This window comes from Phaseolus vulgaris, chromosome 8 (assembly GCF_051622355.1).
Source record: "Phaseolus vulgaris cultivar YP4 chromosome 8, ASM5162235v1, whole genome shotgun sequence".
Lineage (NCBI taxonomy): Eukaryota > Viridiplantae > Streptophyta > Magnoliopsida > Fabales > Fabaceae > Phaseolus > Phaseolus vulgaris.
Window position 1 is genome coordinate 4,764,397 of NC_143505.1, and position 17,053 is coordinate 4,781,449.

Genomic DNA, 17,053 nt, shown 5'->3' on the forward strand with positions numbered 1-17,053 from the left:
ACCCGTCCCGCTCCGCTTGTAGTCCACCGGGTTGGCAGATTAGATAGATCAAACAAATTCAGACTGACAAATTCAAAAGATTGATCCGCCTCACCTAAATGATGATGAATCGACTTGTCAAATTCGATTCACTTTATCATACCTAAGTAGAGTAACTTGAGGTAGAAAAAAAACATTTTTTAAACCATTTCTTCCTTTGTATTCACACTTTCTTCTTCCAACTTCTTAATGTAAAAAATAAAGATCAATATGTCATTATTATAATTTATCAAGAATATATTTTTAATTATCTAATATAAAATATTCAAATTACGTAATTTGAAATAAAATATTGGATCGTAGAAATCCAAATTAGGATTACATAATTCATAATATAATTATATAATATAATAAAAAATTATGTGATTTGAATTTCAAACTAAGTAAAAAAACAATATTTTAAATTAGATAATTTGGAAAAATATTTCGGACTGTATAATAAAAAACATGGTTTAAAAATTGAGATTAAATTATTTAAAATATAATTTTTAATGACATAATACTAAAATATGGTTATTTTAAATAATTTTGAATTATATAATTTAAATATCTCATGTATTCTATATTATAGTTTCGAGTTAGATATTATGATAAATATATGTTGGTGTTTTATATATTATAAGAATAAGAGAATAAGTTATGGGTTGCAGTAAGAAAAATGTTCTCCCATGAAAGAAAATAATTAGTCTCACAGCAGCAAAGGGAAGTGTAGAGTAGTATAACCTTTTTGCCTTCAAATAGTTTAAAAGTGTTTTAGGGATTTTAGGTTGCATATTGATCCATCAAACTTTCGAATAGGGCAATCGATTCCTGCTTCGGATGATTTTTGACATGTATTTAATCAACTTTTGAATTTTTAAAATTATTTTTTATTTTGGAATTAAAAATATGAAATTAAAAAATACATTCTGAAATAGTTTTTTTTGTTCCAGAAATAAATTGGAAAACCAAAATCATATTCTGGAAAAATAATTTGAAATAAAAAAATTATTTTAAAAACATATTTTAAGATAGGGATTCCAGAATTTAGATAAGTATTTTGGAAATCAAAATCTAGAAATATATTTTGGAATATCAAATTCAGAATTATTTTGATCCACATTTTAAAAGTAAAAATAATATTTTTATCATTTTAGATGAGGCATTGGATGCAGGTTCAAAAACATCAGGTGGGTGCAAGAAGTAATTTCCTAAATAGAACGGATTAATTATCTTTCTCTTCTAAAGACACCATAAAATAAAGGGGACTGTTTCTTCCTGCACCTCCATATCTTCTTCTGACACCTCCATACACAACATGAAAATACATTTTTATCCTTCTTGTGCCACCCCCATAGAATAACTTCCGGATTATGTAATCCGGAAAGACATTTGAAAAAAGACTTCCGGATTACATAATCCAGAAGTTAAAAAAGACTTCCGGATTATGTAATCCAAAAAGTAATCATGCATCTGAAAAAAGACTTCTGGATTATATAATCCGGAAGCTAATTACAAATTTAAAAAATGATTTCCGGATTATGTAATCCAGAATATTACAGAGGGGTAGTTTTGGAAATACAAAAATCTGGGGGTGAGAGAAGAAGGTATGGAGGTGCAGGAAGAAGCAGCCGTTATTGGGTATTTCTTCCTGTATCCATATATTTTTCTTCCTGCACCTCTACATTCTATATGCAATACCACAATTATCTTTGATAATTTTGGATGATTCTAAAATAAGGATTCCATAAACAAAAAATATTTTGGAATAGAGATTCTGTAAGCAAAATATCTTTCTAAAATAAAAAATATAAAACATCATTCCAAAATATCTTTTTCCGAACACATTTTTTTAATTTTCAGAATAATAAATCCAAAATTAATTAAAGGTGTTCTAGAAAGTATTCTGAAAAAAATAATTCGAAAGTTATTTTAAAAGGGATAAAATAATCTTTTCGAAGAATGATAGGGTGAAGAAAGTCATTTGTTGGGATGCAGGAGAAACAACCTTAGTTATTTTGTTAAACTATGAACTTAATATTTCAATTAAGTCCTTTTTAATTCCTTTTATTTTTAACATGTTAAGTTTTACTTTTTTATTTCAAAAAAGTAAAATTAGCATTTTAGCATGTTGAGGGAATGGATATGATTAGATTCAATTAGCTTTCTAACCACTAAATATAGTACACAGCCCAATAATAAAATCTAAAATAAATTATCAAATTCGTCTTTGAATATATGACTGTCAATTTAATTCTTGAAAAAGTTAAAATTTTAATTTAATCCTTAAATGTAAAAAAAAAAATCAAATTGCTCCATAATATCATACTTCCATGCCATTATATTTTAATGACACAATAATCTCAAAAAACTTAACAAAAAACGTAATTTGCATTATTTTTTACATACACAGTACTAGAATAAATATTGTTTTTTCAATAATTAAATAGATAACATGTCACATTAAGAATCAAATGGGTCACTTACCCTAAAGTTTACAGTGAAAATTACAATGAAGTTACAATATAGCTAGGCAATTTAGATTACCCGAACATGCACCAAATTATTTATTGCACTAAGACCCGTACTTTAGGTCTCTCTTAAGCTTCTTTTCCTTTTTCTTAGAAGCAAGGAATGGCATTTTCATTTGGTAAATGAGGAACGAAAGTAACAAGTTATAGAGCCATATGCACGATTGGATCAGCATCTGCAACTTTAGATGTTTTAGATTGCTTACTAACCATTGGCTCAACATCCAACCATTTTTTAATAAGTTGAAATACTGTTTCATCTCGTAATATTCCACGATGAGAAGCAGCAACTCCCACCCTTTCTGTGGCTTTCAGTCCATCACCCTGTAATACGAAAAGACAAGAACTCCACAAATTAATACTGTTAAGTAATTGCTATCAGAAGATAAATTTGGAAGTAATATATAATGAGAGCATCACATAGTTCAAATAAATGCCCTTCTCTTTGGACTACTTCCATACGCATATCTATCTGGTTTAGCATTACAGCTCTGCTCAAAGCAGTTTACAAAAAATTTCAATATGGCTACAGGTAAGTGTTCTACAGAATACAGAAAGATCGGAGAGAGTACCTTCGCAGATTCAGTAGGAACTGTTCCATCTCCATCGACATAAGAATATTGTGGCTGAAAACATAGAGGAGAAAATTTCTTAATACATGCATGCACACACAACAACGTATTATTAGCAAGAAATGAGAGAATTATATCCTAGGAACAAAAAGAAAAAGAAAATACAGTGTCAAAATGGCATAAAGTAAGTAAAAACAATTTAATATCTTTCACACCAGTTATATTCCCTTGAAACTAACATGAATTAATTAAAACAATGCAAGGGAAATATGCACATTTCTCTCCAACTAAATATATTGAAGGAACTACAAAAGCAGCAGCCGGAATCATAGCCTCCTTATTTTTATCAAAACCCTTAAAAGCAAAAAAAAAAAAAGGAAACTAAAGTTGTGCTGTAAATAGGCACTAATTTATGAGAGTATCTCTCTATATATTCATATTATATTTTGTAATTATTACAGGAAATATTGTATTTTCCGTCTTTCGTTCGTAGGTTGAGCCTATTTATAATTCCATCTTTCCCTTAGTAGGTTTAGCCTATTCCTAGCTTCCATCTTTCCCTTAATAAGTCTATCTTGTTCATAGTTTCCATCTTTCCTTTAACAAGTTTAATTTTATAAATATGGCTTTGAGCTTGTAAAGAATCATAATCCGATAATATTGAGTTCTTCTCTTTTCAAGTATCTACAGGTAAGGACATAAGGAGCCAGGGCTGCCCGAAGTATATAAATTAGCAACATGTCACTTGTACTAAGCCTGTTATTATATAGCATTGCCAAAACAGATTAGATCTCATAAAGTCTTGGACATCCCAGAGCTTGTCAAAAGGAAGCTTCAATTATTATGACCATGATGAACTGGAAACTCAGAAAAAAGGACATGCAAGGACAAAATGACTAAAATCAAGTAAAAGAATAACGGACTTTAATTGACTAGTTTCCCTATCACAGTGAAAATTACAAGAAATGTGAGGACCTTTAATAAGAACTTAAGGGGAACTGTGTATAAAGGATAGATTATGGAGGCAAAAAGAACCCTAAGAAAGGAACATTCCCCATTTAACTGTGCTCCTTGAATTTTATACGAGACAATGACAAATCCCAAAGAAATCAACGGTTTTCAAGAAGTATATCCCTGAGAATAAAGTCACTGATCATCGTGGGTTGGCACCCTAACCATTTTGATCTAAATCTTAGTCAACATTCGTAGCTAGTTCCATGGGAATACCCAATGTTTTTTTACATGAATTTCCAACCCCTTCATACTTTGGCTTACTGTAAACTTCCCAACAGACAATGTAATTTTTTATATGCTTTCAGACCATAGCATCAGAATTTTATCTATCCTCTAAGACTTCTGCAGCCATACACGGAACAAAGTCTCACATTGAATAAGGTATGATGCTTGTTGAAATATTTAATCAGCTTAGTTCTCCCCCTTTGACATCTAGCTTCTAAGGGAGAGTTCCCCAAATGCATGGGTGCTTATCCATCTCAAGGGTTGTGGTACCTGATCACTGAACCTTCTTTAAAAGAGTTGCAATGGGTCAACATCACACTCAACTGTTACACTTCAAGTTATGTCCCCTTTCACCTTCCCATCAAAGGTGGGTAAATCCACCTTTAAATGTCCAAGAGGCAAGAACGACCCTTTACTTCACCGCATTCTGATCCACCCTCCTCCATGCTCTTGTCCAGCCTGATTGAGTAGCTATCATCCTCCCCATTCAATATATTGTGCAACATATGTTTCAGGTGTGAGATGCTGGTGGATCACCCAGCAGACTAAGGTGGATGACCTTGATAACCTTCAGCTGCAACATGAAACACTATGTTTCATGGCCAAAAATGCCTCGGGAGGAAACAGAGAAATAGAGAAGAATGAATGGAGGCACTCGCATATTTGCTTCTGTCCCAGGACAATTTAAATTTATTTTCAGCGGAAGTTTGGTTAGATTGGTCACCATGCTTCAATCAGTTGGAAAACTAATGGGACTTTATTTCAGCAGCCACAGATTGGTTGGCTAAGGGATGAATACCCTTTAGTTAATTAGTTAGGATAGTTGGTTCAAGAAATAAGGAATGTTACCTAAAAATAAAAGTGCAGAAGAGAGAGATCACTAGTCAAAGTTAAGTGAGATAAGTGAGAATGTTGGTTGTTTAAGTGAGAATGTTGGTTGTTTAATTCAGAATGTTGGTCGCTTAAGGGAGAACAGCAAAGATAAGTCGTGAACTTAGCCCATTATGATTCTTATAGATTAAGACCTAGAGAGATGTTTTATATAACTTTTTATGGGTAAACAAGATCCTAAATTCATCACAGATCAACTATTGATCATAAGAAATTACTCTCTAATTAAAATATTGGTGATTAATTTCCCTTTTTGTTAGGCTTGGATGTAACATGACTTAAACTCATGTAAACACCTCATTTTAAATATATAAAAAATTTATTCCAATTATATTGTTATTATATACACTCAGTACTAGTATTAGTTTGATCACCGTTTACTTTATTAATTAGGATTTGATTGAAATTGAAAAATGCTTTTAAACTTAGATTATTGTAAGGAAAACTTAATTTAGAAACAAATTGATTTTAATTTGGCATTTTTAAACTTTTATCGATAATGTTGATTGATTATTTATAATTTGCACGGGATTGAGATTATAATCAATTAATTTAGGTTTATTTGTATAAGAAATTAAATTTGAATAATTTAATTAGGTAGTGATAATATGAATAGGATATACCAAGATAAGTTTATTTTTTAAGTAATTTATATGAAGGTTGTTTTCGTAAAACTCAAACTTCACATCTTTATACCTTCTGTAGTAGGTATGGTGATTATCTATATTCCCAATTTTTCCCTTTGTATACCTCAAATGGTCCATCATAGGGGCACCAAAGAGATCACTCATGAGTAATGAGTTATTAATTTTCAATAAAAGTAGATCTGCAATCATTTGAAGATTTGATTTTTTAGAAGAAAATAATAATGTTCTTGTTAATAGTTTTCTATTCAGTCTGTAGAGGAAGCCCTAATTCCCAAGAGCAAGAATTGATTTATGTTTAAATTTAGAATTCAGGATTTTCTGGTCTAAAATTTAGGATTGTGGCAAATACTAGTCTCTCAGTAAAGATATAATAAAACGATGCAGAATCAATGAACTATTTTTAAAGATTGAAGATTGAAGATAGAAGAGTCTCATTAGCGGTCTTCCTCTTTGGCATGTAAGAGATTTAAGTGACTCACCATTGTGTGGCAAATTTCGGATAAGTCCTCAATTGGAGAATCTTCCGAACCATAACTGCATTAAGCCCGAAAATCAGGACATGTCATAAGCAAACATAGTATAGAAACCTTTGAACATCTAGAAGTGTAAATTGCATCTAAACTCTCATGAGGATAAGATTATCCTTCTTTTTTATCAAGCTCAAATGCTAATGATAAGATTCCCCTTCTTATGTAGACCAAAATTATGAAAAAGGGTTTTAAACTTCAATAATAAAAAGAAGTCCAGATAATGGGAAAATATAAGAAACTGGTTATGGGGCTTCGTAAATTCAGATCAAAGTTGTAGGGAGGATAAACATTCCAATATCAAGGTGATCCAATTTCTACCAATTTTCTTATCTCTCAACCTAAATTAACGCTTCAGTCAAAAAAACAAAAATCTAAATTAATGCTTCTGGATTATAGATGTACTATTTTCCAACAACAATTTAATCACATACCAAACATCAAAAGGGGTGTCCAATGATGTCCCATAAATGTTATAGAAGCTGACTCCATCTGGCAGTGTAGCATTTGCGGTAAGTTGTCGTGTTTTAATAGCCCAGTCTAGGATATCAAAGTTAAAGGGCAGCGATATCGTTTTCCCATTATAACTTAGCTGCAAAAATAACAACATAAGTCCTTTGTACAAGTAAAAGGAAAATTGGATGAGAAATCATTTTTTGTATTAGAAAAGGAAAGATAACAACTTGTATGGTTTTCATGACTAACACGATCATTTCTTTCTTGGCATTAGAGATAAAATTTGCATAATGACATTTAATTAGCTTACTAAGCGAAAAACATCATGCTGACTTCAGATCTTCCTTCAAGGAGAGGTTACCTGAGCTACAGCCAGAGTCCTCAGAACAGGACCAGATCAAAACAACCAGTTTTCCTGATTGACCCCGGAACTCATCCAAGGTCTGTTCAACTCTTATCTAATAACCACAATTGGTCATAACTGGTAAAAGAATATGCATGTCAGCTGGTTTTTTCAGAAACTGTCAAACACACTGTAGAGCCTAGGTGGGTCAACCAGTATAAGTTGGTGTGGCATAGCAGCTCAGCTCATGAAGTGCCATGCCACAAATGGTTAGGGGCTTAACTCGAGAACTTGACATGCAACGCAAAGGAGTTAGCCATTAGGCCAAAAACACCTTAATAATGGATGCAGTAATATATCTATTAATCAGATTTAGTTATCACTAATATTCCATTAATAACATTTCTTTTACATTTAAAAAAAAAGTGTAATCATGGATGATATAATTTGAAATATTGATTTCTTACAGAAAAAAGATATATACAAAGAAATGGATAACTAAAACTAAGGGAGAACAAGTTATCCTCCAAACCAGAAAAAGGATACAAGAAGAAGAAACATGAAAAAAAAACCCTCAAGAATACAACAAGTCTAACCATAAACAGAATATTAATATATGCCAACAAATTACTTGGCAATCATACAAGAAAAATCAAAGCTTCATCATATAAATCCTTGAACATTTTAAAAAGCATATATGCCCACATATCTTACATTCATCAACCTAAAGAAAAGTTCAAATAGATTACCTCATTATGCCTCAGTGCTTCTTCAAATAAAGATATACTCTGGGTTGGTCCATAAGATTCCAAATTGCTGTTATTCTCCCCGTCCTTTGTATGCTTTCGCCAGACTAGAATTTCTGGCTGCTTTTTCCATTCATAAGATGGATTTGCCAACATTTCATAGACTGATGGACACTCCACTAGCTAATGTGTAAGATTCCAAAAAAGTTAGTGGTTTTACAGCATATTACAGAGAATAAGAAAATTGTGACTGTTTAAAGGAATGAATTGGACTTCGACCAGGCTTTGGATCTCAAGAACCAATAGATATGAGCTGCAGACATCGATGAATCACTGTAATGGGTGCCAGAGAGGTTCAACAAAGTGGGGCCTTCAATAGCTAAGTTAGAATGGTTAATTGTAGTGAGAAACTCTCAGAGAATGTGTGGAAGTTATACATGGGGAGTGGGCTAAGCCATTAGAAGCTTCATAGCAGAAAACAACTCCAGCACCCCTCGGCCATTCTGTCCTTAATGTAGCTCATATCCACTAGTTCCAAAGGGATTCAAAGCTAAGTCACCATCCAACTCGTTCCTTTGAAAAGGCAGTTCATTTGAACTGGACCATGCCCCCTTCCTTTGCAATGAGACCATGATTTAAACTTTTGAAAATACAATGGAAATCTGTCCTTGGAAAATTATTTTCCCAATGGTCAAAATTCATTCAAAGATGGTGACTGAATTAATTAATTGGGAACAAGAATTTACCAATTGATGCATAGTCCACCTTTTCACAAAAAAGTAGCTTTGAAAGCCATCAACAAACTCTAATCCAGTTAATAAAGAATCATTGATGCACCCTGGGGCTCCTGTTCATGTGGAATTCATATTCAAGCATGGATGGTTAAGACATCTGGGAAAATGGAAACAGATGCGTATAAATGAAAAGTATCTTAAGTTTTTTACAATTGTGATGCAGAGCACTGGCAATGGTTCGACATATTCATAGTTGCACATTTTTCTAACACTTTCATCACATCAATATATTTTTAGTAGGGTCCATAGGTTAAAAAAGTTCGACAAGAAAAGACATTTGTTTCTCTTAGTAACTAATGTTGGAAGACAATAATGGCTCGGTATTTATTTCACTCCAGTGCATGGAAAATGTCAGAAAAAAATCAAGTTCCTCATAAAGAACAGACACATAAAATTATGGATTTTAATGGGGCCCTTGCTAATCAAATCAATGAGGTGAAAATATCCATTTGAGTACAAAGAGTAGACAATTAGTATTAAGTAGTTTCACAAATTGGTAGAATAGCAGGTTGTCCATAAATTACACGCTGTTAAGAATTTATTTCAAATTCATCTTATGAGTTTCACATTGACTATATCATTGGTGTTGGATCTATTTTTCATTCATGAGAATTTTGTTGGTACCAATCCGTTCATGTGTATCAATGTGCAGATATTCTCACTAAAGCTCTCTCTCCCTTTTGGTTTTGTGCTCTTCAGTCCAAGCTCAGAGTGGTTGATTAGCATGTTTCTCACCCCTCAGGAGCTTGCAGGGGTATTGAAGCATAGTTTTACTCCACAAGTATACTTTACTTATACAGTAGTAATTTAGTAGCTTCTTTGACAGTTGAATTCTCTAACTAACCTAGAGTTCGTTAGATTCTGTCAGTACTTTCTTTCTGTTAGAAGCTAGTGTCACCAATTATATATATAAATCTGAGGTAACTCAAATTCTTGGGGAGTGAATTCATTTTCATTGATTACAGAAACTTCTCTCTCAGAAACTCAATATATGCTATAGTCAAGAGCAAGTTTATATAAAGCAAACCTAATGTTTTTAAATTTCCTATCATAGTCCAATACAATTGACTGCTGATTACTGAAAATAACAGATAGGCCAAACGAAAGGAAAACATGCGACGACAAAGGAATCACCTTGGAAAGGACAAGCCAAGCAAATCCACTTATTCACATATTTCGTAAACACCTGCCAAGGAACAATGAAAACAACCAGTAGTTACAATATAAGTTCCCTCTCTATAGTTACAATACAGGCATTTTAAGAGGTCATTGAGAAAAATTATACACACATCTCTGTGAAGCGACATGAAACACGAAATCATAATTCCTCCCATGGAATGTGAAACTAAATTGACTTTTCTTCCACCCGAAGCTTTGTGAGCAGTCTCCAACTTATGTTTAAGACCTTCCATTGACTTGTCAATCCTACCATCAACAACATACATAGTGTGAAGTTAGACCCTAAACTCCTCCATAAGCATTTATAGCAGAAAAAAACAAGACAGTAAAATGAAAGGAACTTCTATTGTAAATTGAAATCAACTTATGTGAGTGGACGTTTTGAAAATTTAAATGAGACATATTCGATAAAACTAGGGCATAAGGACCTGTTTGGGTAAATTTCTCTAATAAAAAGAAAAAAAATGAAATGATTTTCTCCAAAAATTAAAATTAACTTATCCATAAACTAATTTGTAAAACTTTTCTCCTATTAGTTTCGCCAAAACCAAAAGCTACTTTTTAACTTAAACATAAGCTAATTATTGGAAAATCACCTTAATTGCAACCTCAAGGATGACTGTTTAGATCTCACGGATAAGGTCAAATTAAAGTAGATAAGTGGAGACAAAGTTTATCTTACAAGTCAATTTGGTAGGATCGAATTAAATCCTAAATCCAAATAAAATTCTAAGACTAGTTTTAACTTAAAGAAGAAGTTCATTTCCTATTTTCCTATCAGGTAAGTGTTTATGGAAAAATTTATCCAAACAATTCATAAGTTGACTTGAAGTCATGGAACATGCCAAGTTCGCTTGATTTATATGTTTTCTCCTATTAGAGTCTGAAAAATTCAGGAAACGACGTTCATAGTTCATTGCATTACCTATTGCTTTGGCGGAAATCATATCCGAACCCAAACAGCGTGGTTCCCTTCTCGTAACCGCATCCAACAAGCATCTCAATCATGTCGTGAAAATGATACACCTCCGTCAAATGCACACACTTCGTAAACTGCCGCACAACACAAGAGAAACAAACACTCAACCACAAGAACACACCAGAGAACTAAATAATTACGAGTAAAAGCATCTATAACCAGTGACTCACCCACGAAGGATCCAAAATATCGATCGCATAGAGACCGTGATCATCGTCAGGGACCACAAGCTTAGACTTCTTGTCCAACGTTTCACAGTAGCCTGAGAGTTGGCGTCAATTTGCGAGACCAACAACGACTTAACCGAAAACTCATAAATGGTGGAAAGAGAAGAAGTAGAGGTAGACCTGTTTTGGGATTGTAAAGAGACCAAATCTTCTTCCGGAACTCCATGTCAGCGAGCAGAAGCCTGACCCAAACCCGAGTGGTGAACCCGAATGTCTTGGGCTTGGAATTCACAATGGAGCCGCCCATACCCGAAACCAGCAGAACCGGGTCGCGATCGGCGATCGCCCTCACCTCGTCGGATCCAAAGCACGGGCAAAAACGCATGGCTTCGTCTTCTTCTTCTTCTTCTCAGTGAAGCTGGTGAGTGAGTTTCATCAACAACCAGTGAGCGAGCACGCACCATTTATTTATTAGTGTAGGGATGAATAAATAAATAATAAAATTATTATTAATTTTGGTTACTGCTTGGTGGAGCCAAAATATATACTTTTTGTTTTTTTAATTATTTTTTTCGTATATATTTATAGTTAATAGTCAATTTGATACCGTGGTTTTTAAAAAATTCAATTTGATCCCTAAGTTTTTTAAAATGTATTCAAAATGGTTTTTTCTGGTAAATATCACCAAACGATATTAAGTGGTGCTTATGTGGCAGACACGTGTAAGTTACATGGATTGTGCTTACATTACTTTAGTGAATACTGAATTAGGATTTAGGTTATTCAAATTGGGGATTTCGAATTTTTGATTTAGGACACCACGGTCTGATTTCGAAATCCCCAATTTGAGTAACCTAAACCCTAATTCAGTATTCACCAAAGTAATGTAAGCACAATCCACGTAACTTACACGTGTCTATCACATAAATACCACTTAACGTCGTTTAGTGATATTTAACAAAAATGACCATTTTGAATACATTTTAAAAAATTTAGGGACCAAATTAAATTTTTTAAAATCCACCATACCAAATTGACTATTGACTATAAATATAACGACGAAAAAGGTAATTAAATTTTTTTTTCTCTTATAAAAGCTTCCTCCTTAATTACTATTATAAATATAAACTGATACTTCAAATAATAAAATAATCTGCAAAATAAATAAAAAATTATTAAAATTAAATTAAAAGGTTTTGTTGTCCATTTTGGAAATATATTTCATTGGATTCTAGAATTTTCGGCTTTATCCTCTGCGTGTGTGCAATGTACGCCATCTGGATATCCATTTTGCATCTGCATCCTCCTTCTTTGGTTTATTTGCTTTGGCGTATTGTTGAGGCTCTGAATTTACAACTCTAGTCCCTAACATTTATGCCTAATAAATCATTCGCCAAATGGAATAATATCAGTTTTTTTTTTATCAAATTAGTTTTATATCATTACTAAATTCTTGAAGAATAAATTTAAGTATTTTCACCCACATTTTATGTGACATTCATTTTACCAACAATACATTATTGAATTTCAACACTTCACATGTTTCAAGTGTATCGAAACTTTGATTGAAATAGGATACTTCCGATACCGTATTATATCAAATATATATTTAACTAACATTTGTCAAATAATTATCTGAATAATATAGTTTATTGTAGCAATTCAGATTTTTGTTTCATTTTAAAATTAGTTTTCATTTGTTTTTTAAATAAAAACAAAATAAAGTTGAATTCTAACTATATTTAAATAATAATTTGACATGATATATTATTTAGATCAATATTTAACACATTGTATAAATTGTACAAATGTACTATTTTTTTGAAAATTCCCATGTACTCCTTTATAGGAGTTACGTTTACGAAATCATCAAATTTTTTCTTTTGAACACAACCAATCACGTACATTTTTTCCAAAAGTGTGTTTAGCACATTTTCTTTGTTCTTCCCAGGCAATTTCTTTCCATATTTCTTGATAAGTAGTACATGATTTTTAAAATTCAAAATTCAATACATTTAAATCAAATTATTTAATATATGATGAATTAAACTTGTTAAAATTTACCAAAAATAATATAAATAACACATATTTCTAGAATCATACGTCATCATGTACAATTAACTGAAAATCGAGTATTGAACATCTTTATTCACTTGAACGTCGTAGTGCCTTTAACATGTATCTTCAAAGTTTAGATTATGAGAAGACCGAAAACCAGACTAAGAAGAAAGAGCAAAGAGTTTGCTAGAAAGCTGAAAAACAATACGATCAACCGATATAAGGAGATAGAATAATTCTCTAGGTCCAACTCTAATGCGAGAACAATTACTAACTTGAAATACTCACAAAGATAAAAATGAAGGAAAAAAAAAACAACAAAAACACTATTACATTTTTGTTACTTACACATCACTTTACCGATGAAGCATATGAGTATTGGTTACTCAATTCGTTGCAGTATTCTGAATATACTTCTCATCTCAAAATAGGTGTATAAAGGTTTGTTTTTTTTTTTTACATAAAGAATATCCTAGATAGTGAAAGGTTTTACTCCAAAACTATTTTCTTAGAAGGTACTTTTTAAAACTAAAATCTGGGTATAGTTTCTAAAAAATAAAACATATAACTATAAATATTTTATAAGGAGCTTAATTTATTTTTCTGTTGAAAAGTAAAGATCATTGAAGTAAGTTTCTTTTCTTCCAATGAAGTTTTTTTTTATTTATATAGTTAAGAATTGAGTTATTAACAATATATTTAAAGAACTCAGCTATTTACTGAATGTGTAAGTGACGAAATAAAATGTGGGAGGTTTTGTACGAAAAACAAAATGGCAAAGTCAGAAGGAAAATAGTGTCAAATTGAGGAGGCAAATAATAAATTAATTAAAAAAACTAAAGGTAGGAAAATATGAGAGAAATAAATATAAAATTATAAGATAAGATATTGCTTTTCTAGCAAGAAACAATTAAATAGGTAGACACGTGCATTCCTAACAGACAAAATTGAAAAAGAAATGCAGCCACGTGTTTTGTCTCAAGAGTTGTAGAAAATCCTTATACGATACCTACATGTTCAAGGCATCTATAAAATTCTAAATGGTATATCCCTTAACTATATACCTTTGCTGGCCCAATGCCTACACATTATTTCACACTTTAGATTTCTAATAAAATATATTCTTTAATTAACATGTTATGACAGTTAGAATTAAGTACGGATCGACAGAATAATTCAAGTATTAGGTAATACACTTTTAATCATGATAAAAAAAAACAAAAGATTTAATTGTGGTTCAGTCCCCAACTGCAACCTGCATCCACACGGGTAACTATTAGGTTTTCATTCTATCTTGTTGCACACCAAATTATCTCTTTAAATAAAGATTATAAAAGGGACACAATGATTAAGCTCACCCACTAAATATGGTGCCTAGTTAGCCTAACCCAATTGGTCATGGCTTCATGCCCAACAATCTCCCACTTGAAGCCACGAAACAATGTTCATCTGCGCTTCAACTATGTACATGGTGTTTTGTTAGCCCAATTCAATTGGTATTGACTTCATACCCAACAATCTCCCACTTGAAGTCACGGAACAATGTTCACATGCGCTTCAACTGTGTACATGTACTTCTGTAATCTGTCGACGGAACTGTGTACATGTACTTCTGTAATCTGTTGACGGAACTAAATGTTCCACCTCTAGTTGCCACCGGCCTTCTTAATCATTTTAATGACTTCGTTAAAACTTCCCTGAGTTTCAACACGTCAGTCACTGACCCATTCTCTGTTCCTATCGACTCCCACTTACAAGAACTGTCGAATCCTGGAACAACCTGAGAATAAACACTCTCCATATTCAACAAGAATTTTTCTGAAGAAGTTTCAACCGCTGGAATACTAGTTCTCCTAACCCACTGTCGTCTAGGAACCTCAGCTGAAGCATGACACGTTCTCCCACTGCCATAAGTACCTCTGATTGGTCTACCTGAACCTTTCCATGCTCGTTCATCCTGAATCTGACATGTGGCTCTGGGTTTCTCTCTTGTAAAGACAACCCTCTTCTGCCCACGAGATTTTGTGAATCGGACTTTGTTTATCTTATGAACTGGGATGGTCACTTCATGTTCCTGTTCGTCCAACTAGTGTCTTCAACACTATGTCACCCATGCCCGTAACATCAAGAGTGTTGTCCGCTAGTCTTACCTTTCCAAAGTCCTCAATAACTAGATTCTGCAATGCTTCAGAATCCATGACCCAGGAATCCACAGTGCTATCCGCGCAACAGACTAAAAGGTCCTCGTCCGCGAAGTCTTCTGCAATGTTGACTTATTTATCATTTGGACATTGATTCCTGAAATGCCCCACCTCCTTGTTCCAACATGTTACACTTGAGCAATCCCGAGTCTTTGACTGACTCCTTCTTTTATTATTGCTCCCACTATCTCTGATATTTTTCTTACCTCTGATGACATATAGCGATTCACTAGATAATTCCCCATAACTCCTTCTTCTGACGTCCTCGCCAAAAACGAGATAACGAATCTTCTCAAAAGTAAATCCATCAGATCCCGCTGAACTGGTAACTACTGTAATAGTTCCGGACCAATTGTCAGGCAAAGATAATAACAGTAGTAAAGCTTGAACTTCATCATCGAACTTAATGCCCACTGACGCAAGTCTGGCTAAGATCATATTGATGTGCTTAGTAACTGAACTCGCAAATCCTCAATTTGCATTTTCAACTCACTGAAATTTGTACCATCGAATTTTCAATTCGGAACTTTCTATTTTCTACCATCTCAAACAACTAGTCGAGATACTCGGTACAACTAATTTCAGATCTTTGACAATCTTTTTTTTTTTAAATCAAGACCACAAAAATTGCACCACCCAAAATCAGTCACCAACAGACCTGGTCGCAGTCCCCAATGCACTAGTGCTCCGCACCACCACCGTCGCTGGTCACCACCGTCATGAAGCAGATATGGGAGCCTCTTCCTTGCACCGCCATGAAACCCTAAGCCTTGGGACGCTTCTGCCGCCTCTGGAAACCCTAACTTTGGATCTCTAGTGTGTAAACGAACCAAAGCTCTGATACCACTTGATGGGAAAAACGCACGCGAAAACAATACACAATCATGAATCAACTGCAGAAAAATAAACAACGACACAAGATTTAGCGTGGTTCGGTCGCCAACTGCAACCTACATCCACATGGACAACAATGATCTCTTTAAATAGAGATTATAAAGGGGACACAATGATTAAGCTCATCCTGCCTAGTCAACCCAACCCAATTTGTTCTGGCTTCATATCCAACCATCATTGTTAAGTACTGAGAGCACTAAGTATATCGAAGACCAAAATCTCACTTAATGTCAGAATATCTTTTATAAGTACTATCCGAATTTAAAGTTGACTAGAAGTAAAAAAAGTAAAAAAAAAGAAATGAGAAACAGAGGAACCAATTCACCCAAAACAACAATTATTGTTAGTGCTTACCCGTTTGGGAACACCTTGTATATACTTTTGCTCGCCCAATGCCCTACATATTATTTCACACTTTAAAATTCTAATAAAATATATTCATTAATTAACCATACATCAAAAAATAAATTTAAAGAAGTATTTCCACTGATATCTAAAAAGCACTGAACACAAAATTGCATTAACTAAAGTCATTCAAAATATTTAAAGTTAAACTGTGATTATTTTGAGCCCCTGATATTTGTAAAACTGTTACACATTATAATTTTTCGATTTTAAGTCATTGAAATTAATCCCAGACACAAGAACCAACTTTTTGAACAAAAAAAAACCTACTCTTTTCTAGTTTAGGAATCCATTTATTTGTTTAGAAAGTTATTTAAAATTTTGCAAATAATCGAAAGGAGGTGCTAAATAATTATGTACCAGTTTTTACGGTACAACTTTCTAACTAACAATAATTAATATCCTT

The 17,053-nt window shown here is 33.0% G+C and overlaps 1 protein-coding gene across 2 annotated transcripts; it reads right to left on the reverse strand.

The window, feature by feature from the left end:
• Positions 1–2,434: 2,434 nt before the first annotated feature.
• Positions 2,435–11,551, reverse strand: LCAT3 (lecithin:cholesterol acyltransferase 3). Of its 2 annotated transcripts, XR_016514716.1 has the most exons (12): positions 11,270–11,551; positions 11,093–11,184; positions 10,869–10,996; positions 10,054–10,189; positions 9,899–9,950; positions 8,717–8,817; positions 8,250–8,632; positions 7,974–8,153; positions 6,860–7,017; positions 6,378–6,432; positions 3,122–3,175; positions 2,435–2,873 (listed from the first exon to the last, which is right to left on the reverse strand). XR_016514716.1 is itself a non-coding variant. In XM_068628498.2 (11 exons), the coding sequence occupies exons 1-11, from the start codon at positions 11,472–11,474 to the stop codon at positions 2,694–2,696; spliced, it is 1,341 nt and encodes a 446-aa protein (XP_068484599.1). In that variant the 5' UTR covers positions 11,475–11,551; the 3' UTR covers positions 2,435–2,693. The 2 variants fall into 2 exon arrangements, 1 of the variants encoding a protein (XP_068484599.1); XM_068628498.2 differs by lacking the exon at positions 8,250–8,632.
• Between the last annotated feature and the right edge of the window lie 5,502 nt (positions 11,552–17,053).

Bases quoted from the DNA above. Each gene is read 5' to 3' on its own strand.
- LCAT3 (XM_068628498.2), bottom strand. From the start codon at position 11,474: ATGCGTTTTTGCCCGTGCTTTGGATCCGACGAGGTGAGGGCGATCGCC. The intron at 9,951-10,053 runs GTGTGTATAATT...GTTCCTTGGCAG, and splicing joins TCATGTCGCTTCACAGAGAT to GTGTTTACGAAATATGTGAA. The intron at 2,874-3,121 runs GTACTCTCTCCG...TTCGTATTACAG, and splicing joins TTCCTACTGAATCTGCGAAG to GGTGATGGACTGAAAGCCAC.